Genomic DNA, 24,962 nt, shown 5'->3' with positions numbered 1-24,962 from the left:
AATTAGAATTGAGTATTTAATAGTAGTAAAGGTGGGGGTGAGGGGTCTCTGAGGTTCAGGACTGACATTTGTCTAGGGGTGTCCAGGTGAAGTGCTGGCAGGTGTTTCTATCTACAGTGCTTGGAATGCCAGGCATTTCTGAAAGACCCTCGACGAGGACCTTTTTTCGGGAGGAGACCTCCCCAACGCCAAGGAACAGGCAGAGACCGCACGGATGCAAATCGCAAGAGGTTTATTGAGTAGACACAGGTACCTGCGGGCGGCAAGATCTCTCGGAAGACTTGCGCGCCTGCCAACTGGAGGGCGGGCTTTTTATAGGGAAGAGCAAAAAGCAAGTTTACAGAAGCAAAAGTGTGGTTATCGGAATGAGGCGGGGGGCATGAATGGTTTCCTCTCTCAGCATGGATGTCTGGCAACAGTCATCCTGTTCCTATCTTATAGATATCCTGTTTTGCAGTCAACCTGCTTTGCTGATGTTCTATCTTATTGATATCCTGCCTTGCAGTCTTCCTATCTCATAGACATCCTGCTCTCTCAAGCACATGGGATGTTCTTAAGCAAACATGACGTTCCCCCGGGAGCATGCTAGCAGCGGGTTTTGAGGAGGGGGTCTGTAGGGTCTTTCAATTTCCTTTGAATGTTTGCTCTTGGGTGGGGGTCGGGTAATCTGGGCCTGCCAGGCATTGTCTCAGGGTAAACTATTGCGACTCCAGACTCCATTTAAATTTATCGATGGCCAGAGTCCCAGGTGATAATGGTTGGAAGGAAAGAACTTCCTTGGATGACCTGCCCAGACTTAGCTTTCATGGCTGGCCCCCATAGAAATCATACCCGATTATCTCACAGGTCTCAATTCAAGGGATGGCACAGACGGGAGCTCTGTTGCTCCTCACAAGGCTCAGATCTAAACGCTGGCCTGAATTTGGACACCTGGCACTCAGGAGCCTCCTTCAAACTCACCTTCCTGTAGGTTAGAGTTAGTGCCTCAGGGTCACAGGCTGAGGTCTCTCTTTCCTGATGCTGAGGGTCGCTCCCAGCTTCTCATTAACTGGGCTTTGCACCCAGCACACGTCACCTTCCAGCATTATCTTTTTGATTTTCAGGTTTGTTTTTAGTATTTAACAATTTTAGGATGGGGTTTCTCTTTGAATCAGTTTCAGCTGTCCTGGAACTCGCCTTGTAGACCAAGCTGACTTTGAATTCACAGAGATTCACCTGCCTCTGCCTCCCAAGTGCAGGATTAAAGGCATGTGTCACTACCACCCAGCTGTTTAACAATTGTTTTGACTGATTTATGTGTGTGAGTGTGTTGCCTGAATGCATGTCTGTGCAGCACATGCATGCCTGGGGCCCTTGTAGGTTAAGAAGCCTTTGAATTCCCTAAAACTGGAGTGATGGATGTTTGTGAACCACCATGTTGGTACTGGGAACTGAACCTGGGTCCTCTACAAGAGCAGTAAGTGTTCTTAACCACTGAGCCATCTCTCTAGGCTCCATTTTTTTGCTTTATTTATTACCGTGTGTGTGCGCGCACATATATGTGCACATCCATAGCACACATAGGTCAGAGACAGCAAGGTCAGTTTTTACTTCCACTATGTGGGTCCCAGGGACCAAACTCAAGTTGTCAGGCTTGGAAGCAAGTGCATTTATCTGCTGAGCCAACTCACCAGTCCATTTTTTGTTAGTTTGTTTGTTTTAGTTTTTTGAGACAGGGCTTCTTTGTGTTCCTGTCCTGGAACTCACTCTGTAGACCATGCTGGCATTGAACTCACAAAGATCTGCCTGCTTTGGCCTCCTGAGTTCTGGGATTAAAGGTGTAGGCCACCACTGCCTGGCTACCTTTTTTTTTTTTAAACAGAGTCTCACTATGTTGGCCAGGTGCCCCCAAATTCTAGGATTCATGCCACTCCTCCACCTTGGTCTCCTATATAGCTGAGAACTATGGGTAAAGCTATTGAGGGTGGCTTGTCTCCCTCTTTATCTTAACACCCAGTGAAACAGAAGAGAATCAGCTTTCTCTGAAAACTGGACAAGGACTAAGCACTGCTAACACGATGTCAAAGTTCATTAAAAATGCATGTGGTGGCACACACCTTTAAACCCTTTGGGAGGCAGAGGAAGGCAGATCTTTGTGAATTCGAGGCCAGCCTGGTCTACAGAGTGAGTTCCTACGCTACACAGAAACCCTGTCTTGAAAAATCAAAAAGAAAGGGCTGGAGAGATGGCTCAGTGGTTAAGGGCATTGCCTGCTCTTCCAAAGGTTCTGAGTTCAATTCCCAGCAACCACATGGTGGCTCTCACAACCATCTGTAATGAGGTCTGGTGCCCTCTTCTGGCCTGCAGGCATACACGTAGACAGAATATTGTATACATAATAAATAAATATTTTTTGCCGGGTGGTGGTGGCGCATGCCTTTAATCTCAGCACTCGGGAGGCAGAGGCAGTCGGATCTCTGGGAGTTCGAGGCCAGCCTGGTCTACAAGAGCTAGTGCCAGGATAGGCACCAAATCTACAGAGAAACCCTGTCTTGAAAAACCAAAATAAAAATAAAAAGAGAAAAGAAAAAAAAAGAGCCTGGCAGTGGTCGCGTACTGTGCACCCCTTTAATCCCAGCACTCAGGAAGACGAAGCAGGTGGATCTCTGAGTTCAAAGCCAGCCTGGACTATAGAGCAAGTTCCAGGACAGCCAAGGCTACACAAAGAAACCCTGTCTCAAAAACAAATAACTAACAAAAATAAAAATAAATAAATAAATTTAAAAAGCCAATAAAAGTCATAATCGTAGCCATGCTTGGTGATTCACACCTTTAATCTCAGCACTCTGGAGGCAGAGGCAGGCAGATCTCTGTGAGTTCGAGGCCAGTCTGGCCTACAAAGTGAGTTCCAGGATAGTCAGGACAGTTACAGAGAAATCCTGACTCAAAATAATAATAATAATAATAATAATAATATTTATATATTATAATATATAATTATAAATATATAATATTTATATATATTATTATTATATATTAATATATATTATTATATATATTATTATTATTAATAATAATATTATTATATATATTATTATTAATATTAATAATAATGGCGTGCTGTTGTAGGGGAGAGGACCCGCTTGTTCTTCCCTGCTGCTCAGCTAGCTTAGCCCCGAAATAATCACACAGAAACCATATTAATTAAAACATGTTTGGCCCATTAATTCTAACTTCTCATTGGCTAAATCTTACATCTCAGTTTAACCCATTTCTATTAATCTGTATATTGCCATGTGGCAGTGGCTTACCAGGAAAGATTCAGCATGTCTGTCTCTGGCGTCTCCATGGAGTTCCTTCCACTCTGCTTTCTTCCTCCCAGAATTCAGTTTTGTCTTCTCCACCTACCTAAGTTTTGAGCTATCGGGCCAAGGCAGTTTCTTTTTTTTTTTTTTTTTTTTGGTTTTTCGAGACAGGGTTTCTCTGTGGCTTTGGAGCCTGTCCTGGAGCTAGCTCGGTAGACCAGGCTGGTCTCGAACTCACAGAGATCCGCCTGCCTCTGCCTCCCAAGGCAGTTTCTTTATTCATTAACCAATGAAAGCAACACAGAGACAGAAGGATCTCCCACACCAGTGTACACCTTTCATCCCAATACTCAGGAAGTAGAGGGAGGTGAATCTATGTGAGTTATAATCTACATTATAATCTACACAGTGAGTTTCAGGATGACCAGGGCTACTTACTGAGACCTTGGCTCAAAAAAACAAAACAAAGCTGGGCTGTGGTGGCACACGCCTTTAACCCCAGCACTTGGGAGGCAGAGGCAGGTGGATCTCTGTGAGTTTGAGATCAGGCTGATCTACAAGAACTAGTTTCAGGACAGGTCCCAAAGCTACAGAGAAACCCTGTCTCAAAAAACAAAACAAAACAAACAAAGAGCGGGGCGGTGGTGGCGCAAGCCTTTAATCCCAGCACTCGGGAGGCAGAGGCAGGAGGATCTCTGTGAATTTAAGGCCAGCCTGGTCTAGAAGAGCTAGTTCCAGGACAGGAACCAAAAAAAAAGCTACGGAGAAACCCTGTCTCGAAAAATCCAAAAAAAACCCAAAAAACAAAACAAAACAAAAGAAAACAAAGAAACAAACACAAAAAAATCACCACTAGTAGTTAATACTAAGTTCTTTATATTCATAAACACTCCTGACGTTTGTTTTCTTCTAAAGAAACCAACACCCTGGGAACAGGGCAGTTTGACTTCCTCATTAGCAGCTGTTGGACTCTCCTCGCTTGAAAAGGACAGTCAGTCTAACAGCCAACTGGACTACTTTTAGGTCTGCTAGCTCAATTGACACTTTCCATATGCCTCGAGAAAAAGATATAATCACTTCGACTGATTGCCATGGCTCCTGAAGGCGCAGCCTCAGGCAAGACCTTTAAAATAGTTTGTAGCAGAAGTATTACAATCATATGCCTGGACAAATGAATCGATATCACAACTTTTGTCTTATTTTTGAGGCAGGACCTTACCATGTTGCCCTAGTAGGGTCTCACTGTATTGTCCTGGCTAGTTTCGAACTCACCATGTAAGACCAGGCTGACCTAGAACTTAGATCTACCTGCCTCTGCCTCCCCAGGGCTGGGATCAAAGGCGTGCGGCTCATAGTTTGAGCAACAGGATCCAAGAAGGGGGAAAAGAAAACATGAAAAAATCTCTACCTGATCCAGGACTTAGCTAGGCAGCAGCATCGGGAGCCACACTAGTAATGCCCCTAGCCTCGCCCCCTTCCTTTTCAATGCCCCCGCCTCTTTCCCTTTGGGCCCCGCCTCTCTGCCCCAGGCCCCGCCCCTTGTCGCCAGGCGCTCCACTCCTAAACCCCGCCTCCCCAGGATTCCGCGGGCGAAATCCAAACCCGGCACCTAGGTTGCCTTGTGACCCCGCCCCTATGGCCAAGACCCCACCCCCGGCAGGTCTATTTAGCGATTGGTCGGTGCAGAGTACCTCGTTTCCTAATTGGTCACGGGATAGGGCAGCTTCGTGACCCGGAAGTGATCTCGGAGGCGCCGGCCGCGTGGTTCGTCTGTACGGCCGATTGGGTTGCCGTGGCTGCTAAGATGACCAAAATAAAGGCCGTCCCCGAGGATTCTGAGGCGCAGGCGGAGGGCGGCAGCGAGGAGCGCACGTACGAGGAGCTGCTGGTCAACCTGAACCCCATCGCGCAGCCGCTGGCTTCCCGCCGCCTGACGCGCAAGCTCTACAAATGCATCAAGAAGGGTGAGGTGGGGGGCCCGGCGGTGGTGGCGCACGCCTTTTATCCCCGCGCTCGGGAGACAGGCGGATCTCTGTGAGTTCGAGGTCAGCCTGGTCTACAGAGCGAGTTCCAGGACAGCCAGGGCTGCACAGAGAAACCCTGTCTCGAAAAACGAACAAACAAAAAGGGTGAGGTGGCCGGGTGTGTGGTGAACGCGGCCCGGATGAGTGGGGCGGGTAGATTCAGGCTGGACGAAGCCGCCGCTCACGCTTCTCTTTGCAGCCGTGAAGCAGAAGCAGATTCGGCGCGGAGTGAAGGAGGTTCAGAAATTTGTCAACAAGGGCGAGAAAGGGTAAGAGCCAGTCTTTCGCTGCTTTAAAAAGTTTTGTGTGTTACTTGTTGCAGCGCTGGGCATTGAACCTAGGGCCTGTGCGTGCTAGACAATTACTCTGCCATTGAGGATACGTTTTCAGTTGATTAAGAAGGAATTCCGCTTACCTCGGTGCTCTGTAAAGGTGAAGTTGACTCCGACCAGTCAAGGCGGTCAACTGCCTTCAGTGCGGACACCCACATCACTTACAGGCACTCCCCAATGAGTGACAGGGAAGAAAACAAGCCCAGCCCACTGGGAATTGGCAGTACGTTTCCAGACTTCAGGTAATATGATGTGTGGAGACATTTTCCAAAGCAGGCCAGAGGAGGATAAAGGCTAGCTTCGGCTACATAGCAGGTCTTAGGCCAGCATGGGCTATGAAAGTGCCCCAAAAAACAAAGCAGAGAGGTAGAATGATAGCCGGGAGTGGCACGCCTTTAATCCTAGCACTTGGGAAGCAGAGGCAGGCGGTTCCGAGTTCCACGCCAGCCAGGACTGTGTATAGAGACCCTGTCTCAAAAAAGGAGAGAATGAATGAACGTTAGTTTGGGGGTGGGATCCTGAGAGCAGGCGCTCAGGCAGGGCAGAGATTAGTAGTTAAGTGCCTCACGAAGGCCTTTACTTTTGTTTGTTTGTTTGTTTTTCGAGACAGGGTTTCTCTGTTGTTTTGGAGCCTGTCCTGGAACTAGCTCTTGTAGACCAGGCTGGTCTCGAACGCACAGAGATCTGAAAGGCGTGCGCCACCACTGCCCGGCTACATTTTTTTTTTTTTGACTTAATTTTGTGTGTGACTTATTTTGCCTAAATGGATTTGTTTGTGCGGCACTGGTGTCCTTGGAGACCAGAGGAAGGCAAGTGGCAGATCCCCTTGGACTGGAGTTACAGATGGTAATATATCACCATGTGGGTGCTGGGAATCGAACCTGGGCCCTCCAGAAGAGCAGCCAGCATTTCTCTAGACCTCGTGGGGCTTTTAAAGCCATAGTAGATTTGGTTTTTGTTCTGGGAACGAAGTGAAAGCTGGAAAGTGATACTGAGGGAAGAATTCAGAGAGGCAAATCAGACTTAGGAAGCCGGTGTCCATGCCCAAGCCAGGTGATGGGGCAAGAGTGAAGGTTGGATGTGAGAGGACGGTCTCAAGTGACAAGTCTGTGCCTTCTAGGTGCCAGTTTGGGGTGTAGTCTGTGACTGCAGACAGTGGAGGGAAACCAGGCTTGTGTGAAAACGTTTTTATTTTTATTTTATGTATGAGTACGCTGCATGTTCACCTGCGGGCCAGAAGAGGGCACCAGATCCTTTAGTTGTGAGCCACCATGTGGGTGCAGGGAATTGCACTCAGGATCTCTGGAGAACAGCCAGTGCTCTTAACCCCTGCACCATTTCTCCAGCTTTTCAGTATTTCAGATGGTTCCTTTATTACATGTGTGTGTGTGAATGTGTCTGCATACGTGTGCACTCTGGCGCATATATGGATGTCAGAGGACAACTTGTGAGAGTTGATCTTCTCCTTCCACCATTTGGGCTCCAGGGATTGAACTCAGGTGCTCAGAGCTGGCAGCGAGTGCCTTTATCCACGGAGGCCTCCTGACACGACATGGAAAATGCCCTGGACATGCTCTGCTTAGCTCTCCTACTGGCAGGTGGTTGTGTGTTTGCTGGGTAAAGGCCTGCTGCCTCCAGGTGGCACCTGGCACCTTGATTATGGGTCAGGGCAGCCAAGGAGAGGACAGTGAGGACCAGCCCTATGCCAGAGGGGATGGAGTATGGACGCAGAGTTCTGCACCTGAGGCTCTTGGTGTGCCACCCACTTTAGAGAACTAACACTCTTCCTTCGGGTGGAGATTGAGGAGTTTGGGGTCTGTACACTGATAGCCCACAGTCTTAATTGAAGACTCTGGCAAACTTTCTCTTGGGACAGATCCTGTTTGTTGTTCAAATCTTTGGTATGGCCACTGCCAATCTCTGCAGCTTTGTTCTCTGGCCCCTCCTAGTATGTATTGTATTGTGCAAAACATGATAACCCTTGTTCTTGGCATCCAGACTTTCAGTACTACTCTGATGCCATTGGCCTTACTCTGTCCCTGCCCCTGTCATTCTGGGAGCCTCCTCGTGGCACTCGGGTCTCTATTCAAGAGTCGTCTTCTAACTGGAACATTACTATCAAGAGTTGAGTTCCTGTTCCTTGGCATCCCTCCCATACCTCATCTGTCCCAGCACATTTGGTGGCATTTATCTGCTGTCAAGTAGAGATCATGTCCCCCAGAAGAAATGCATTTGCCAAACACGACTTTACACCCCATTCTGAAGTTGGAGGCTGGCATGGACTGTGGGCTCCTTGGAGGCAGGGCATCTTACTCATTTCTGCTCACAGCCCAGCTGTAGGTATTGCTTACAACTGTACAACAGAAAGGGAAGGAGGAAGCAAAGGAAAAATGATGGTGGTTTCTCTCGTTGCAGAATCATGGTTCTGGCAGGAGACACATTGCCGATTGAAGTATACTGCCATCTTCCAGTTATGTGTGAGGACCAGAACTTGCCCTATGTCTATATCCCCTCTAAGACGGTGAGGAGCTTACACCTACTTTGCCCCACCCCCAACTTAGTCCTAGGCAGGCTAGATGAGGAAGTAACTCCAATGTTAGAATTCACAGGTCTGGATGGCTTGTCTCCTCCTTATGTCACCCGGGCTGGCCCTAGTCTTTGTGGCTCAAGCAATCCTGCCATACTAAGACTAAAGTGCATGGCACATGACTGGCAGATTTCCTTCCTGTAAGAGGGGAATCTTCAGTATGCTGAGAATGGAAACAGACTGCATTTGAATGTGCCTTGTAAAGTCTTTAAGATGTGGCACCCATGATTGTACTGTTAAGTAGGTTTGTGATCAGAGCACTAAGACCTATAGCTGTCCTAGTGCATGCACAGCTAGGACCATGTCTGGAGCACAGGGATGGAAGGGTTGCAGGGACTTACAGAACAGAGGCACTGCCCTGCCTATAGGGATACCCTCCTAGGCCATGTGGGAATATTCAGTATAGGCTTGGGGGACCGTGGCTTAAAAGCTTAATTTGAGTTGAAATGATGGCAACTAATCTGAAATATTCTTAAATATAATGTGTGCCGATAGAACATGGCTGTGGGTCAGGTTTGGCTGATGGGTCACTGTGGCCCCTGTTCCCAACAGTTTTTCTCCTCTTTTATATAGGACTTGGGAGCAGCAACAGGCTCCAAGCGCCCCACCTGTGTGATAATGGTGAAGCCCCATGAGGACTACCAGGAGATCTATGACAAGTGCCTGGAGGAGGTGCAGGCCCTGCCAGCGCCTCTGTGAGAGACTTGCACCTCAGCCTATTCCAGGAGCTGCCGGGCTGGCTGCAGGCGGCTGCCCACTCTTAACAGCATCTCCCCGATTTCCTGACGTGTGAATTCTCCCCAGGCAGCTCCAGCAGCTGTTCTTGGAGGTAGAGCCAGCATCTCTCCATCAGTGCCATCTCCTGTTGAGCTCAGATGAAGACAGCTCCAAGAGTGTGGGGTTGAAGTAAATGCTGAGGGGAAAACGTGGCGAGTGTGTGGGTGTTTCTTAAGCTCCAGCTGCTGAGGGAGCCAGGAAGTTGGTAGGAGGAACAGAAGCGACTTTCAGTGGAGAGCCCCAAGAGTGTACCTTGCAAGTGCTCAGAGCTGCCCCCAGTCCCACTCCAGGACAGGTGTGGCCTTAGAGATGAGGCTTCACCTCACACAAGCCTGTGGTTCCTTTGGCAGGGATGCTTCCGACAGCCTAACATAGTGGATAGAATTAGTTTGCCCTCCCACATGGCAAATTTTAAATAGGAAATGAAGCTAAATACACAACCCTAGGTCCTGGAGGCCTGGAGAGATGGCTCAGCATTTGAGAGCACTGGCTGCTCTTCCAGAGACCTTGAGTTGAGTTCCCAACACCCACATGGTGGTTCACACCTGTCTATAATTCCAGTCCCAGAAAACTGAAGTTCTCGTCTGGCCTCTTAAGGGCACCAGACACATGGTGCACAGACATACATGCAGGCAAAACACCCATACATAAGTTAAAAACCCCAGGTTCTCTGATAAGACTTTGAAGCATTTTAGCTTCAAGTTCCTGCCTATAAAAAGCCCCACACAGGATTAGGACACAACAACCTAGTTCAAACGCCCTGGAATAATCAGGTGAATCTGAGCTCAGAGGTTCCAAGCTGGTTGGGACTACAAGCTTTCTTCTTCCTGTGTCCCCTTACACAGGTATATGGTAAAGTACCCTGCCCAGGTCAGCTGGCCATCTAGGTTTTCCCCCTACCAGAGGTGCTAGAATGGTAATGCTGCCACCAGGTGATGCCCAGTACCTTACGTAGCAAGCAGTCATTTATCAGTGAAGGAGAAGGGCTGTGAATATATTTGTTCGAAGTTATAAAACGGCATTCAGTTCTAGTAGGCTATTTACAGTGGAGAATGCATACGTACAGTTGACTGTACAGAAGGAGGTGAGCCACAGCTGGTCAGCTCTGGCTTGATGCCAGGAGTAGAAAAATGTTTTCGATAGCAAAGCCTTGGCTGCTCAGTCAGAGGCAAGTGTAAACAGAAAGACAGTAGAACACAGCACCAGTCCCTCTCACAGCCAAAGAATTGTAGGCTGGTTCAGGCCTTGGCCTCTGCCTGCCAGGCCTCTTGGTAGTGCTGGTCACCATCCACTTAAGTCAGTCCCCTCACCAAGGCAAATCAAGGCCCATGGGTGGAAGCACCTTCAAGCAAAAGTTCCTTGCCATCAGAATATGATACGTTTCCCATCTGCTGGATTCTGTTCCATGGGACAGTAGGGACACTTCAGCCTGCAAGGAAAGGGAAGGAAGAACAGGGCAGGGCAGGGCAGGGCAGGGCAGCCAGGCTAGGATGGAGCCAGGCAGGGAGAACTTACTTTCCTCCATTGATGAGCTTGTTGAGTGCATCTCGGGAGATGACGTGGCCACAGAGAAGTTTGATGGGAGGGTTGGAATCTGAGGTCTGCTGTCGCAGGATAGGGCACGCAAACACGGAGTGATACCAGCACTTCATGCCCAGCTCGATCTCAATCTGAGGAGGCCAGCAAAAGGTTGAGAGCCACTTCCTGTCTGAGTTGTGCACCCCAGCACCTGCCTCTGGGTGCCTCCCCAGCCTGGCCTTACCGGCAGCTCATCCTTGTGACTCCACACACCAGTGCACTGCCTCTGTTCGATCACAGCTTTGATGTTCATCAGCACCGGCAGCGCCACACAGCCGGAAGCGAAACTGAGGAGCAGAGAGCAGGGGCTGAAGCAGTGGGATCACAGGAACCAGCAAACAGAACCAGCACACTGTCCCAAATAGAACTGGAGACAATTCTCAAGTAGTGTGAAGTCAGACTAGTCCTTGAATTATTTAATTTTAATTTATGTGTGCAAGTGTGTGCTTACATGTATGTATGTGGACCACGTGCATGCTCAGGCCTGAAGAGTGTGGTCAAATCCCCTGGAACTATAGGTAAGAGCTGTGAGCCATCTTGTGGGTACTGGGAACCAAACTCAGGTCCGCAGCAAGTGCTCTTAATCCCTGAGCTATCTCTTCTGCTCCCAGACTTCTAAAGAGCCACATACATAGCGTAGTATGTTCAACTCTGTATTCGCTTTAATACACCCCAAAATTAGAAAGGCTCCAGTATAGAAAACAGCCAGCAGATGAAATGCTTGTCCAAGACAGCGGAAAGCTCTTAATGGGGCCAGAGCCAGCCTGTAGTTTAGCAAACTCTGTTAAACATGGTACATAGTATGACATCTGTAAATGAGGTCAATCTCAAGATGACAGGGTAGCGGTGTGCCCACTGCCAGGAACCTCAGTTTGTGAGTACAGTACAGCCCTCCCCAACAGATCTCTAGGGGCAGTGGTGACCGCTCCACAGCAACAGCATAAGTGAGTGCAGCCTGTTGTCTACAGTATGACAACTGTCCACTAAGGTACAATGTTTCTGGGGACATTCTAGGTGTTCTTTGTTCCTGTGAAACCCTGCAAGTTAGCTCATGGCAAAACTCCATCTTATCTGTTAACTGGGGTAACGGGACTTTAACTTGGGCCTGCTGTGGAGTGAGCTGAGAGCTCTGCAGTGCCCAGGTTAAGCAGCAACTCAAGCATGTTACCTAGCATCCCAGTCTCCATGTAGGGAGGTGGTGTTTCAGTGAGTTGTGAGAGGGTGGCTGAGTTACTGGGAGGATGGCGTAGTTTCCCACGGGTACCTAATGTGCAGGAGTGGTGGGCTCTCTCTATAAAGACAAGCATTGTCCATCTAAAGGGAGAACGCAAGCCAGCTTAGGCTTGTGGAAGCACATGGCGGGGTTAGCACAGTTGTTCTCCATGCCTTTCCTGTGTGCAGGAGGCTGGGCCATACCTGACACTGAGAGGGGACTCCACGGAAAGCCCCAGCAGGGAACATGCATCCCGAGTAAAGGTCTCACAGATCTCCGCCCAGTGGCTGTTGTCTAAGAGATGGCAGTAGGGTGACTTCTCCAAGCCCAGCCGCAGGTACACCAGGCTGCCCATCATCACCTGGATTTCTACAAAGAATGGGACAGTAGCTCAGGGAGGAGGGCAGAGATTCTGCGCCATAGCCCAAGGAGCCACAGGGCTGCAAAGCCTTCTAACGTGCATAGGAGGTGGCATCTCCATCCTGCTGCCAACTTGGAGGCAGGTAGGATGGTGAGGTCTCCAGCTTTCCGACTGCATCACAAGCAAGCCTCTGCTTGGCAGACTTGTCTCCACTCACCCACTCTAATCCTCCCCCGCTTCTTTTGTGACAGGTCTCTATGTAGATCTCTCTGCAGCTCCTGTTCTGGGATTAAAGGCAGGCACTACTATGCCTGACCTCTCCCCTTTAACAGCAAATCCAGGTTTGAAGCTTTCAGGAGACAGGAAGAGCTAAAACTGCTGTTTATGGGGAGGTGTCTCAGTAGTAAAACAGTTGTCAGCAGTAATGAAATACTGAGAAGTCTGGTTCTATCCCCAGAACCACAAAAAATAAAATTGCTGCTTTGGTTTTGTGATTTTTATTTTATATATTTTTATTTGTTTCCTTCCCCCACTTCCCAAGACAGGGTTTCTCTGTGTAGCCCTGGCTGTCCTGAAACTTGGTAGTAGACCAGGCTGGCCTTGAACTCACAGAGATCCACCTGGCTGGTCTTTAATTCTTTTTTTTTTTTTTTTTTTTTGGTTTTTCGAGACAGGGTTTCTCTGTGGCTTTGGAGCCTGTCCTGGAACTAGCTCTGTAGACCAGGCTGGTCTCGAACTCACAGAGATCCGCCTGCCTCTGCCTCCCGAGTGCTGGGATTAAAGGCGTGCGCCACCATCGCCCGGCTGGTCTTTAATTCTTGAGTCAGGGTCTTACTGTTACCATGCTAGCCTAAACTCTGAGACTGAGGTGGTTGGTCTTCCTGCCTCAGCTCTGCCTCTGATTTAGACCTCACTTTAGAGGCAAAAGAGGATCAAAAGTTTCTGAATTGTGGGGAGCCATCTTTCTGGTAAACAGAATTGTTTGTGGGTACAAGGACAGGCTACCTGACATGTCCAGACATTGGCTGGAGCCTAACCCCTATCTCCCAGCACCTTGGGCACTTACCTCTCTGGTGCAGCCGAGCAAAGGGCTGGAAGTGCCGGGCATAGCTGAGGGCCTCCAGCTGCTTCTCGGGGCCACCAGCCAGGAGGCGGATAAAGTACAACCGGTGCAGCTTGAACTCCAGGGAGCTGTTGAGCTCCAGCAGGCGCTGCCGATGGGAGACAGCCCATCTGGGGAGAAAGAACACAGTGCCGGGGGTGGTGCTATAGAGGACCCTAAAGGACAATGTGAATCCCTAAGACAAGTCAGGGCCGGAGAGAAGGCTCAGCAGTTAAGAGCATTGACTATTCTTCCAGGGGACCCAGGTTCAATTCCCAGCACCCATATGGTAGCTCCAGTTCCAGAGGACCTGAGACCTTCAAACAGACAAATGCAGGCGAAATACCAATGCTCATAAAATAAAAATAAATAAAAGATAGGCATATCTAGGTGAGATGACCACAGGCAAGCCCCACTGTGGGCACCCTTACTCCAGTGCAGGTCCCAGGTCTTGCTCATGTAGAGCTTCCAAGATCCGATTCAACTCCAAGAAGGGCTGCTTGAAGTCCAGGTCCACATTCAATGTTGATTCCTAGGGGAGATGGAAAGTAGTGTCTCCAAAATTCTGCCCGTAATAAAACTTCATCAGCTAAAGGTTGGCTAAGAAAAGGTAATGTTTGCCAGAGGAGCTGTCTGCCTATAGCATGAGCCCCTGTTCAGTGCCCAACTTGAGGCTAAGCATCATCATTGGTCAGTCACAGTAAAGGACCCTTTCCCTCCACTGCAGGAAGTCCCCAGGCCTGGCACTAAATGGCACAGTGAGAGATTACTTTTAATCTGCTTAATTACATTAAGGCAGAGTCTCCTGCTCCCTGTGTGTTTAACACCTAACTTGTGCTTAATCCCCTAAATAAAAAAAAAAAAGCGCCTTGGCTTCACGCCCTGGCAAGCAACCAATTCTAACTAGAAATCAGTAACTTTGTTTTTTTCAGATACACTTAGATTTACCTCCTGTTTTGTGTAGGGAGACCAAGACCAAGTTCCTTTCTAAAATAAATATAAAGAATGTCAGTGGCTAGGCCTATGGGAGGGCCGGGCGCAGCTGCAAGCAATCCCAGCCCTTGAGAGAAGAAGGGAGGATGACCAGTTGGAGGCCAGCCTTGGCCATACAGCCAGACCTTAGCTCAGAAACATAAGAGACAAGGTGTGGTATCAGCATGTTGAGAGGCAGGAGGATCTCTTTGAGTTTGAGGCCAGCATAGTGAGTTTGTGGCCTACATAGTGAGTTCCATGCATTTCTCAACAACAAAACAAAAATAGTCAAGAATATCGGGTGGGAAAGAAAACTAGCAGATGATGAAATTGGCTGGGCGTGGTGGTGTGCACACCCAGAGTCCCAGGATTTAGGAGACTGAGGCGGGAAGGTAACAGGGAGGCCAGGATGGGTTACATAAGCAAGACCATCTCAAACACCAAGACAGACAGGTGCCCTTGTGCCGCCACAGCCGACATTACCTGGCACAGCTCCTCAGCTACACTGAGCATGCCCTGCTGGTACAGGTGCTCCACAATGGCCATCTGCAGGATCTGCTGCTGCTTTTCACGGGAGTCCCACACAGCATCTGAGACTACACCGCAGATCTCAGAGTCAAAGTTCTGACAGAGGAGAGATGGGTCTGTGACTCAGGCACTTACACTGTGCTCCTGCCAAACCAGCACACATTACTCTGCAGTGTTCCCACCCCTAGACCCTGGGCCACCCACACACTCACCCTGTCAATGGCTTTGCCCACTCGGGAGACGCTGCTATGAATGTCCTTATGGTCTGAAGCTAGTTTCTGGACTGTGTCTTTGATTTTTCGACAGCACTGGGACATTACAAGGGAGAGGGTAGCTGAGAGAGGGGTCCCCTGGAGAGCTGTGAAGACAGCAGACTGGGTCAGGAGGCAGGTCCTAAGACCTGCTTCTGCAGCAGACCTTCTACTTCCTCCTCCAAGCCCGTGTGGTGGCCCAGAAGACAGCCCTGCGTGTCAGAAGTAAATACCTACTTCCAGTCTATGGTCAGCTACTTCTTTTTTTGGATCTCACTATATATCTCTGGCTGTCCTGGAACTTACTATATAGACCAAGCTGGCCTCTAACTCACAGAGATCCTCCTGTCTCTGATTCAAGAGTGCTAAGCTATTGTATAATGTGAAACTTGGGAAGTGGCCAAGTAGAACAAGGCAGTATGCTTATTTATTTTTAAGTTTTTAACATTTTAGCCAGATGGTAATGGCATATACCTTTTTTTTTAAAGATTTATTTATTTATACAACTTTCTGCCTCGATGTATGTCCGCATGTAAGAACATGGCGCCAGATCTCAGTACAGATGGTTGTGAGCCACCATGTGGTTGCTGGGAATTGAACTCAGGACCTCTGGAAAGAGCATCCAGTGCTTTTAACCTCTGAGCCATCTCTCCAGCCCGCATATACTTTTTTTTTTAAAAAAATTATTTATTATGTATATAATATTCTGTCTGTGTGCATGTCTGCAGGCCAGAAGAGGGCACTAGACCTCTTTACAGATGGATGTGAGCCACCATGTGGTTGCAGGAAATTGACAGGACCTCTGGAAGAGCAGGCAATGCTCTTAACCACTGAGCCATCTCTCCAGCCGTATACCTTTTTTTTTTAAATCCAGCACTCGGGAGGCAGAGGCAGGCAGATCTCTGTGAGTTCGAGGTCAGCCTGGTCTACAAAGCAAGTTCCAGGACATCAAGGACTACAACATGGAGAAACCCTGTCTCAAACAAACAACCAACCCCAAAAATGCTGGGCATGGCATACACCTTTAATCACAGCACTTGGGAGGCGAAAGCAGGTGGATCTCTGTGAGTTCTAGGACAGCCAGCACAATATAAAGAAAAATTGTCTCAAACAAACAAATCTGTTTAGTTAATTGCATGTAGGTGGGGGGGTGGGGAACCATGACCCGCATGTGTGCTAGGATGTACCCTGGAAGTCAGATGACAGCTTTCATGAGTGAGCTCTCTCCTTGCACCATGTGGGTCCCATCGGGCTTGGCAGCAGGTGCCATTTACTTGCTGAGCCATCTCTTGAGCCCATAGGCCAGGACTCTGGTGATTTCATTTTCTCAGCCATAAAATTCTATGTTGCTGTGAATGCTGACTTGACTCCTGTGTGTTCTCTTATTTTGTGTATTGGATGTACACAGGCTTTCCTGTGAACCGTCAAGTTAAACTCAGAATTACCATGTACACAGCAATTCCACTTCCAGGAGAAACAAATATGTACACACAGTGTGAATACTCTTCCTAGCATTCTTCAAGTTAGCCAAGAGGTAGAAACAACCCAGTGTCTGTCCACTAACAGGTACAGGATGTCATACATGCACACAGTAGGATAATGACATTAATCATTCACAATAGAAATAAAACCTGGGGACATTATTACCCCCAAAGTAAATTAAAAGTAAAAGTAGTTGCAAAGCAACATAGAGAAACCCTGTGGGTCAGCGGTTAAGAGCACTAACTGCTCTTCCAGAGGTCCTAAGTTCAAATTCCCAGCAACCACATGGTGGCTCACAACCATATGTTATGAGATCTGGTGTCCCCTTCTGGCCTGCAAGCATACATGGAAGGAATATTGTATACATAATAAATAAATAAATCTTTTTTTTTTTTTAAAAAAAAAAAAGAGAAACCCTGTCTTGGAAAAAACAAAACAACAACAACAACAAAAAAGTTAGTTGAAAAGAAAATGTCCAGAGAAACCCTGTCTTGAAAAACAAAAAAAGAAAGAAAAGGTCAAAGTAATTTTCTGAACAAGCTGAGGCTTTCTTTGCCACCTTCAAGAAAGCATAGAGATGCATGTCCAAGACTCTACCACCCAGTCAGTAGCCCAGGGCTACATGATCCCTAGGGAATATCACCCACCTGCACTGGCCAACTCGGCCCTCAGCTGGCCCACATAGTGCAGCAGTTCCTCCAGGCTCTGCTCGCAGTGTTGCCCATAGGTCAGGAACTTGTGCAGGACTTTGTCGAGCTCCCTCTCCACACACGCACACTGCTCCATGATGGCCTCTGCCTAGTGAAGTGAACTGGGTCAGGCCAATGTGTGTGGGTGACTCCGCAGCATTTCTTCAGGTCCCTCACCACTCCTGAGTAAAATATCAGTGCCCTGCTAAACAAAGTGCTTCTGAGCCAACCTCACTGAGGTGTCTAGTGGACAATGAAGGCTGGAGTTCGAGGCTAACCTGGTCTACAAAGCAAGTTACAGGACTAGCCAGGGCTGTTACACAGAGAAACCCTGCCTGTCTCAAAAAACAAAAATAAAGAAAATTACTGTCTTGAACTTTTTGCCCTGTTATCTTTGTCCTGCCCACCCCACACACAATATACACTTTTTTTTTTTTTTGGTTTGGTTTTCAAGACAAGGTTTCTGGAACTCCTTGATTTGTAGATCAGGATGGCCTTAAACTCGCCGAGATTCTGCATGCCTCTACTAGGATTAAAGGTGTGGGCCACACTGCTCAGCTCAATACACACCTCTTTAAAAGATTATTACTTATGTGTGTGCATGTGGGTGTCAGAGTAGGTCAGAATTGGGCTTCAGATCTCTTGGGGCTGGAGAACTGCTCCATGTGGGTGCTGGAAACCAAACTGGACCTATGAAGGAGCAGCAAGAGCTTGTGACTACTGAGCCACCTTTCCAGCCAATACTTTTTAATGTACAGAGCAACCTTAAGTGTCATTCGCAAGAAGGCTGTTTACTTTTTAGACAGGGTCTCACTGGTCTGGAGCTCAACAATTGGGTCAGACTGGCTAGTCAATGAGCCCCAGGGGCCCACTGGTCTCCAGCTCCCTAGTGCTGAGATTACAAGCATGAGCATGAACCACCATACCCAGCATTTCTTTACATTTTCCCCCCAGGAGACAGGGTTTCTCTGTGTAGCCCTGGCTGTCTTGGTACTTGCTTTATAGACCAGACTGGCCGCAAACTCAGAGATCCTCCTGCCTCTGCCTCTTGAGTACTGGGACTAAAAGTGTGTGCTACCACTGCCAGGCAAATTACTTTATCATTTTATGTGTTTTATGTGTTTTGCTTCATGTACATACATATGTGTTGCAGGATATTTGATTGCACTGTGAAACTGCAAGACTATGTTTATAAAATTAATCTTGGATCAGGAGACTGAGCCAGTGACTACTTTACTGGAATTAGCCACAGAGAGGACGGAGAAGCTAGGAATATGGGTCGAGAGACTCACAAGAAGGAATAGGGAGGGACTTAGAGATCTGAAGTCTTCTTTTGGTTTGGGAGGAGTAGAGAGATGCTACACTTGCTTGCTAAGTCTCTGCCCAAAAAGGAAGGTCAGCTGGTTGCTTCTGGCTTCTCTGATCTAGCAGGTTTTCACCGCAATATCTGACTCCAAAGTCTTTATTGGTAAATAGAACTATACAGACTTAGTTAAAACCTACATTTAGTGGCTGAGCCGGTACCTGTTGGAAAGGAAGTCCCCCCAAGCCTCAGTCTGAGCGGTGTGGGGTGCTGACTGCGGGGCTGCAAGGGCACAGATGATAGTTAAAATATCAGTAGATTCAGGTGCAGTCACTGACAACAGAAAAACATACATATGTGTACCATGTATGTGCAGTGCCTGCAGAATCAAGAGGAGGGCACTAGATCTCCTTACAGGTAGTTATGAGCTACCTTGTGGATGCTGGGAAATCAAACCTGGGCCTTCTAGAAATGCAGCCAGTGCTCTCTCTCCAGCCCTAACAGCTGGCATACTTCTGGGTCCTAAAGGGCAAACGCTTCAGAGACTGAACCTTTGACAACCCTCACTTCCTTTCTTAATCAGAAGACTGGACCTAGCCAGGTGGTGGTGGCGCACGCCTTTAATCCCAGCACTCGGTAGGCAGAGGCAGGTGGATCTCTGGGAGTTCGAGGCCAGCCTGGTCTACAAGAGCTAGTTCAGGGACAGGCACCAAAGCTACAGAGAAACCCTGTCTCGAACCCCCCCCCCCCAAAAAAAAAGACTGGACCTAGCAGGCCATGTGGCAGAAAAACCCAGGCTCGTGTTGCATGTAACTCATATATTTATTCACTGTGGCCACCTCTTCCAGTTTGTGGAACTGGTTTTTCATGTACTGTAGGGAGATAAGCCATGAAGGTAGTCCTTGAATGGCTGTTAATTCTAAGTGAAGCTTCAGGAATAACTGCCAACTCTGCAGGCTGGAGGGGCCTACCCTGTTAGTCGCCTACTGAAAGCTCCTTGTATCTGGACAACTAGAACCCTTGCTCTCACAGCTCCAGGCCCTGGAACATGATTGTTTTGGCTTGGGACAAGCAGAAAGATGCTACACTTGCTTGCTAAGTCTCTGGCCAAAAAGGAAGGTCAGCTGGTTGCTTCTGGCTTCTCCCTGGTTGAGTCCTCCAGACCAACTCCCCAGCTGTCACAGCAGCTGGTCCTGGCCTCACCTACCTGGCTCCCTTCGCTCTGACTCTGTACCCTTGGCTCTGAACACTGAGTGATGAATACTGAGGCCTGCCTCCCTGCCACACCAGATGCTTTCTTGCTCAATGATGCATGGAGAAAGAGAGAGAGAGAGAGAGAGAGAGAGAGAGAGAGAGAGAGAGAGAGAGGGGGAGAGAAGGCGGGAGAGAGGGTGGGATTTATGTATGATGTGTATTGCACAGATGCATGCTTCTGAGTACAGGCACATATGTGCATGCTACAGTGTGGGTACTGGAGGTCAGAGGATGGCCTTGGGTGTCAGTCCTCACCTTCTATCTTCTCTGTTCTTCACCACTGCGTAGTTCAGTCTAGCTGGCTTGAAAGCCTTCAGTGATAATTAGTTCTGCCTTCCATCTCACTGTAGAAATGGAATGCTGGGCCAGGCAGTGGTAGCACACGCCTTTGATCCTAGCACTCGGGAGGCAGAGGCAGGTGGATCTGTGAGTTTGAGGACAGCCTGGGACAGCCTGGTCTACAGAGTGAGTTCCAGGACAGCCAAGGATACATAGAGAAGCCCTGTCTGGAAAAAAACAAAACAAAACAAACAAAAACAAAAAAAGAAAAAGAAATGGAATGCTAGGCTTTTTAGTTATCCTTAACCATGCCCGGCTTTACATGGGTTCTGGCGATTCAAACTCAGGTCCTTATGCTTGTATAGCAAGCAACACTGAGCCAGTGGCCCAGCCCAAAACTGACGCTGTACTCCACCTCCTCCTCACTGTGGGCTCCTCCTAACCCTCTCCACTCTGCTCCAATGCCCCCTTTTTTTCTCAAGACAGAGTTTCTCTGAGTAGCCCTGGCTGTCCTGTAATTCAGATCTGCTTGCCTCTGAGTCCCAGGTGCTGGGATTAAAGTTGCTCGCCACTGTCCCCTCCTTTTTAAGTAACCTGTGACATGGAATACACAGCTAATCCTCAGAATGCTGGCAACAGAGTAGATCTTCTGCACCCACACACAGGACTAGAAATAAGAGGACTGAGTTATGTGTCCCTCTAAAGGGGTCAATGTAGCCAGCTACCCAAAAGAATGGCATCACAAGAAGCCAGTGTCCATGGTGACCCCGAGATCTTCCCACTTCCTGCACTCTCCTAGTCCCATCTTGGCTTTACCATCTCAGCCTCACTTTAAAGTCACTTTCTCCCTCCCAGATGGGGACACATGACAGGAAAGTGCTGGGCCTTGACTAATAGTCCCATACACACTAGAACTTGTAACCACAGTGTCCAGATGTCACAGCTCCAAAACCAAGCTCAACAGTTATAAAATAGTATAGGTGAAATGTAATAGGGACTCCCATTTAAAATGATCTCATTATTTTGCTTGGTACTAACTAACATTCCCCAGAGGCTCATTCTGCTTCAGGCTCTGCTCCGGTGACTTCACCCATTAACGCATCCCTCCATTCTCACAGCACCATGAGGTAGGGACAGTTATTAGACCCACTTCGCAGCTGAGCAAATGAGACAGGGAAAGATAAAAATAAACATCCCAAGGCCATAGCTCTGGGAAGTGGAGGAGTGGGAACAGAGGAAGCCTGGATTCTGGCTCTAAGCCGAGGCCCTCTCCTTAAGTACTTGACACAACAGGACCAGCAAAGCAGGTCGCAGGCCTGGCAGGAAAGGAAGTGTGTGTGTGTGTGTGATGTCTGGATACCAGAACCACATTTATCAACTCAAGGACAGGATCTCACGAGGGTCAAATCTGGCCCTGTCAGATACCAACTGATACCAGGACCCTCAACAGAGGGAAGCCATGAAGGAAACTACGAGAAAGGCTGAGGATGGGCCAGGTAAATGTCTCAGCGGGGAAAGAGTGTGTCTGGTGACCTGAATATGATCCCTGGAACCACATGGGACCCACAGACGGGAAGAGGAAGGACGCCACAAAGCTCTCCTCTGACTGACAAATGTCTGCCAGGGCATTCAGGCCCGCCCCCAATAATAAATAAACACATACATTTTAAAGCTGAAGAGAGCCAGTTGTGGTGGGTATATACCTTTAATTTCAGTAATGGGGAGGAATAGGCAGAACAATCACTGTTAGTGCCTGGCCAACCTGGGCTAGTGAGAAAGTACACCCTGCTACCCACAAAAGTAAATAAATAAATGAATGAATAAAAGAATTAAAGAGCTGAGGACGGGGGCTGAGAAGATGAGCTCCGTTGGTAAAGTGCTTGTGGCACCTGCTGTATTAAAGGCATGTGCTACCATCCGGTCACACCACCTTCTTACACTGCATGTTCCAGGGATCCTCAGGCTTCTGCTCACTGAGCCAGCTCCCTCGTACAGCCTCCTTCTCTGCATCACAGACCTGAATCATCCCTCTAACTGCTTCTTCACATGCCCCCCCCCCACTAGACTACCTGTTACGTGAAGCCTGGAGACTAGGCCTGGGCCACCCACCACAAGACTGAGTAAGCCCTAGCTGATCAAACAGCACCTCCATTCCCTAGCCTTTGGGAATCGAAAGCTCCCAGTGGGCAGAAAGAGATGAAGGAAATGTTTTAAAATCCCACTTCAGGGGTTAGAGATGCTCAGTGTCTAGGAGCACTTGTTGCTCTTGCAGAGGATCCAGCTTCCTTTCCCAGCACCCACATGGCAGCCAACAACCTCCTCGTAACTCCAGTTCCAGAGGCCCTTCCAAAGCTCTCTACCGAGACTGCATTCACGTGGTACACACACATGCAGGCAAAACCAGACCCATGCACATAAAAGTTTTTTTTTAAATATTTATTTATTTATTATGCATACAATATTCTCTCTGTGTGCATGCTGCAGGCCAGAAGAGGGCACCAGACCTCTTTACAGATGGTTGTGAGCTACCATGTGGTTGCTGGGAATTGAATTCAGGACCTTTGGAAGAACAGGCAAAGCTCTTAACCACTGAGCCATCTCTCCAGCCCCCACATAAAAGTTTTTTTAAAAAATTAAAAATCTGTTGTGTTGTGTGGTGGCTCGTACCTCTAACTTCAGCACTCAGGGGGTGGAGGTAAACGAAGATCTCTGTGAGTTCCAGGCCAGCCTGGTCTGCAGAGTGAATTCCAGAACAGCTAAGGCTATGTGAAGAAACATTGTCCCAAAATAAATAAGTAAATAAATAAAACAAAAAATAATAAATATTACTAAATTAATAAATATTAACAGCCGGGCGGTGGTGGCGCACGCCTTTAATCCCAGCACTCGGGAGGCAGAGGCAGGTGGATCTCTGTGAGTTCGAGACCAGCCTGGTCTACAAGAGCTAGTTCCAGGACAGGCTCCAAAACCACAGAGAAACCCTGTCTCGAAAAACCAAAATAAATAAATAAATAAATAAATAAATAAATATTAACAAATAAACTAATAATAAATCAACCAATCTGAGGGTGGGTGTGGTGATGCATGACTTTAATCCCTCCATCTTTTTTTTTTTTTTTTTTTTTGGTTTTTCAAGACAGGGTTTCTCTGTGGTTTTGGAGCCTGTCCTGGAACTAGCTCTTGTAGACCAGGCTGGTCTCGAACTCACAGAGATCCGCCTGCCTCTGCCTCCCAAGTGCTGGGATTAAAGGAGTGCATCACCACCACCCGGCCTCCCTCCATCATTTGAGAGGCAGAAGTAGGTGCATCTTTGTGAGTCCGTGGCCAGCCTGGTCTACTTAGGAAGCTCCAGACTGCCAGGTGGTGGTGGCAGAGGCAGGAGGATCTCTGTGAGTTCGAGGCCAGACTAGTCTACAAGTGCTAGTTTCAGGACAGGCTACAAAGCTACAGAGTAAACCCTGTCTCAAAAAAAAAAGAGGGGGGGGGGAGCTGGAGAGATGGCTCAGTGGTTAAGAGCACTGCTTGCTCTTCCAAAGGTCCTGAGTTCAATTCCCAGCAACCACATGGTGGCTCACAACCACCTGTAATGGGATCTGGTGCCATCATCTGGCCTGTAGGCATGCATACAGGCAGACCACTGTATACTTAAATAAATCTTTAAAAAAAAAGGGGGGGGGGAGGGAGGGAGGAAAGGAAAGAAAAGAAAGAGAAGCTCCAGGCAAAGGAAGGAAGGAAGGAAGCAAGCAAGCAAGCAAGCTCCAGGCCATCCTGGGCTATAGGAGACCCTCCCTCAAAAGACAACAACAAAACAAGCTCCTCATTCTCATCCCTCTCGCCCTCACTTACCTACTCTTCCACCACCGGCCTTTCTGTTCACGGTCCACCCAGGTTATTTCTGCCGCCACCCTCTGCTGAAACTCTTTACCTCTTCCCAGAGCTAGCTCCTTATTTAGGTCTCGACACAAGTGTCATTTTTCCAGACCACATCTAATGCCCTGTACTTTACCCTCAAACAAATCATGTCTCTATTAATATTAGAAAGTTTCAAATAGTAATTCCTTCACCTAAAACTAAAAGAATGGGAAAGTCCACAGTTTACCCTAGGGGACTGCCACGACCCGGACTTCACCCGCATTACGGTGCAGAAGACTGTCAAACTCCTACTCAGCCTTCCAGAGACCCTCCTGCGGTACCCCGCCAGGACTCCACCGCCCGCGGTTGGTTACCTCTGACCCTGTCAGGTGCACTGGGAGGCGTCTGAGTCGAGGCGACTCCACCAGTCCTTGGACGGTGCGGCCGACGACTGCTCCGGGCTTTGGTCGGGGCGCCCCGCACCCCGGGACCCGGAGCCCGCAGGCTGTCACCTAGTCCTGCAGCCCAGCCGGCTTCCGGCGCCGCTGTCATCGGAACCGGAAGGCGCGGCGGTTGCCCCTCGGGTGGGTCCGGACTCGCCCATGCGCGTTGTCGGGAAGCGTGAGGAGCCTGTCCCGTCTGGCCCGTGACTTTGCCCAGAGTGCGGAATGGAATCGCCCGCCGGAGCCAAGCGGCAGTGAGCGCCTGCGCAGTGCCCCAGCGCCGCTTCCCGGCGGCCTGGAGCGAACCTGTTTCCTCCGGCAGGAACCACCGGAGGGTGGTCCTGGGTGTCTACCGGAAGTACTAGCCGGCGTACCTGCCTGTCTAGGGTTCCCAACGTAACTCTTACCTTCAGTCTGAAGTCTCTAATGCCGAGGCTATTTGGGGAATCTGATGCTGGAGGAGGCAGCGAGTTCCAGACCAGTATGAACTGCAAAATGATACTCCTCTGTCTCAGAAAATAACCAAATCTGAACACTGTAGCACCTGCCTATAATCCTATAATTCCAGGAAGATCAGAAGTTCAAGAGTACATAGTGAATTAAGCCAGCCTGAACTACTTGAGACTTTATCTCAAACAAACAACAACAAAA

General features: G+C 48.6%; 2 protein-coding genes across 4 annotated transcripts; one reads left to right on the top strand and one right to left on the bottom strand.

Moving 5' to 3' along the window:
* Window positions 1-5,017: 5,017 nt before the first annotated feature.
* On the top strand, window positions 5,018-9,156 carry Nhp2 (NHP2 ribonucleoprotein). Its single transcript, XM_041665280.1, has 4 exons — window positions 5,018-5,248; window positions 5,508-5,577; window positions 8,056-8,161; window positions 8,801-9,156. Exons 1-4 carry the CDS (start codon window positions 5,089-5,091, stop codon window positions 8,924-8,926), a joined length of 462 nt encoding a protein of 153 aa, XP_041521214.1. The 5' UTR covers window positions 5,018-5,088; the 3' UTR covers window positions 8,927-9,156.
* An 819-nt stretch (window positions 9,157-9,975) lies between these two features.
* Rmnd5b (required for meiotic nuclear division 5 homolog B) lies at window positions 9,976-24,536 on the bottom strand. Of its 3 annotated transcripts, none has more exons than XM_041665276.1 (10): window positions 24,243-24,536; window positions 17,139-17,285; window positions 14,971-15,116; window positions 14,714-14,854; window positions 13,690-13,790; window positions 13,223-13,389; window positions 11,999-12,164; window positions 10,767-10,869; window positions 10,520-10,674; window positions 9,976-10,433 (listed from the first exon to the last, which is right to left on the bottom strand). In XM_041665276.1, exons 1-10 carry the CDS (start codon window positions 24,418-24,420, stop codon window positions 10,370-10,372), a joined length of 1,368 nt encoding a protein of 455 aa, XP_041521210.1. In that variant the 5' UTR covers window positions 24,421-24,536; the 3' UTR covers window positions 9,976-10,369. The 3 variants fall into 3 exon arrangements, with proteins under 3 accessions (XP_041521210.1, XP_041521211.1, XP_041521213.1); XM_041665277.1 differs by having other exon boundaries at window positions 17,139-17,289; window positions 24,250-24,536; XM_041665279.1 differs by having other exon boundaries at window positions 17,139-17,289; window positions 24,243-24,374.
* Window positions 24,537-24,962: the final 426 nt, after the last annotated feature.

The sequence above is a fragment of the Microtus oregoni genome, unplaced genomic scaffold (genome assembly GCF_018167655.1).
Source record: "Microtus oregoni isolate MIOR12 unplaced genomic scaffold, Mior012 000015F_ref0000493, whole genome shotgun sequence".
Classification (NCBI taxonomy): Eukaryota; Metazoa; Chordata; class Mammalia; order Rodentia; family Cricetidae; genus Microtus; species Microtus oregoni.
The sequence above is the reverse complement of the archived record's forward strand: the minus strand, read 5'-3'. Positions and strand labels throughout refer to the sequence as shown.

Coding starts and splice junctions, on each gene's coding strand:
- Nhp2 (XM_041665280.1), top strand. CDS start 5,089: ATGACCAAAATAAAGGCCGTCCCCGAGGATTCTGAGGCGCAGGCGGAG. Junction 5,578..8,055: donor GTCAACAAGGGCGAGAAAGG/GTAAGAGCCAGT, acceptor CTCTCGTTGCAG/AATCATGGTTCTGGCAGGAG. Junction 8,162..8,800: donor TCTATATCCCCTCTAAGACG/GTGAGGAGCTTA, acceptor TCTTTTATATAG/GACTTGGGAGCAGCAACAGG.
- Rmnd5b (XM_041665276.1), bottom strand. CDS start 24,420: ATGACAGCGGCGCCGGAAGCCGGCTGGGCTGCAGGACTAGGTGACAGC. Junction 14,855..14,970: donor TGGGCAAAGCCATTGACAGG/GTGAGTGTGTGG, acceptor CTCCTCTGTCAG/AACTTTGACTCTGAGATCTG. Junction 13,390..13,689: donor GACCTGGGACCTGCACTGGA/GTAAGGGTGCCC, acceptor CTTTCTCCCCAG/ATGGGCTGTCTCCCATCGGC.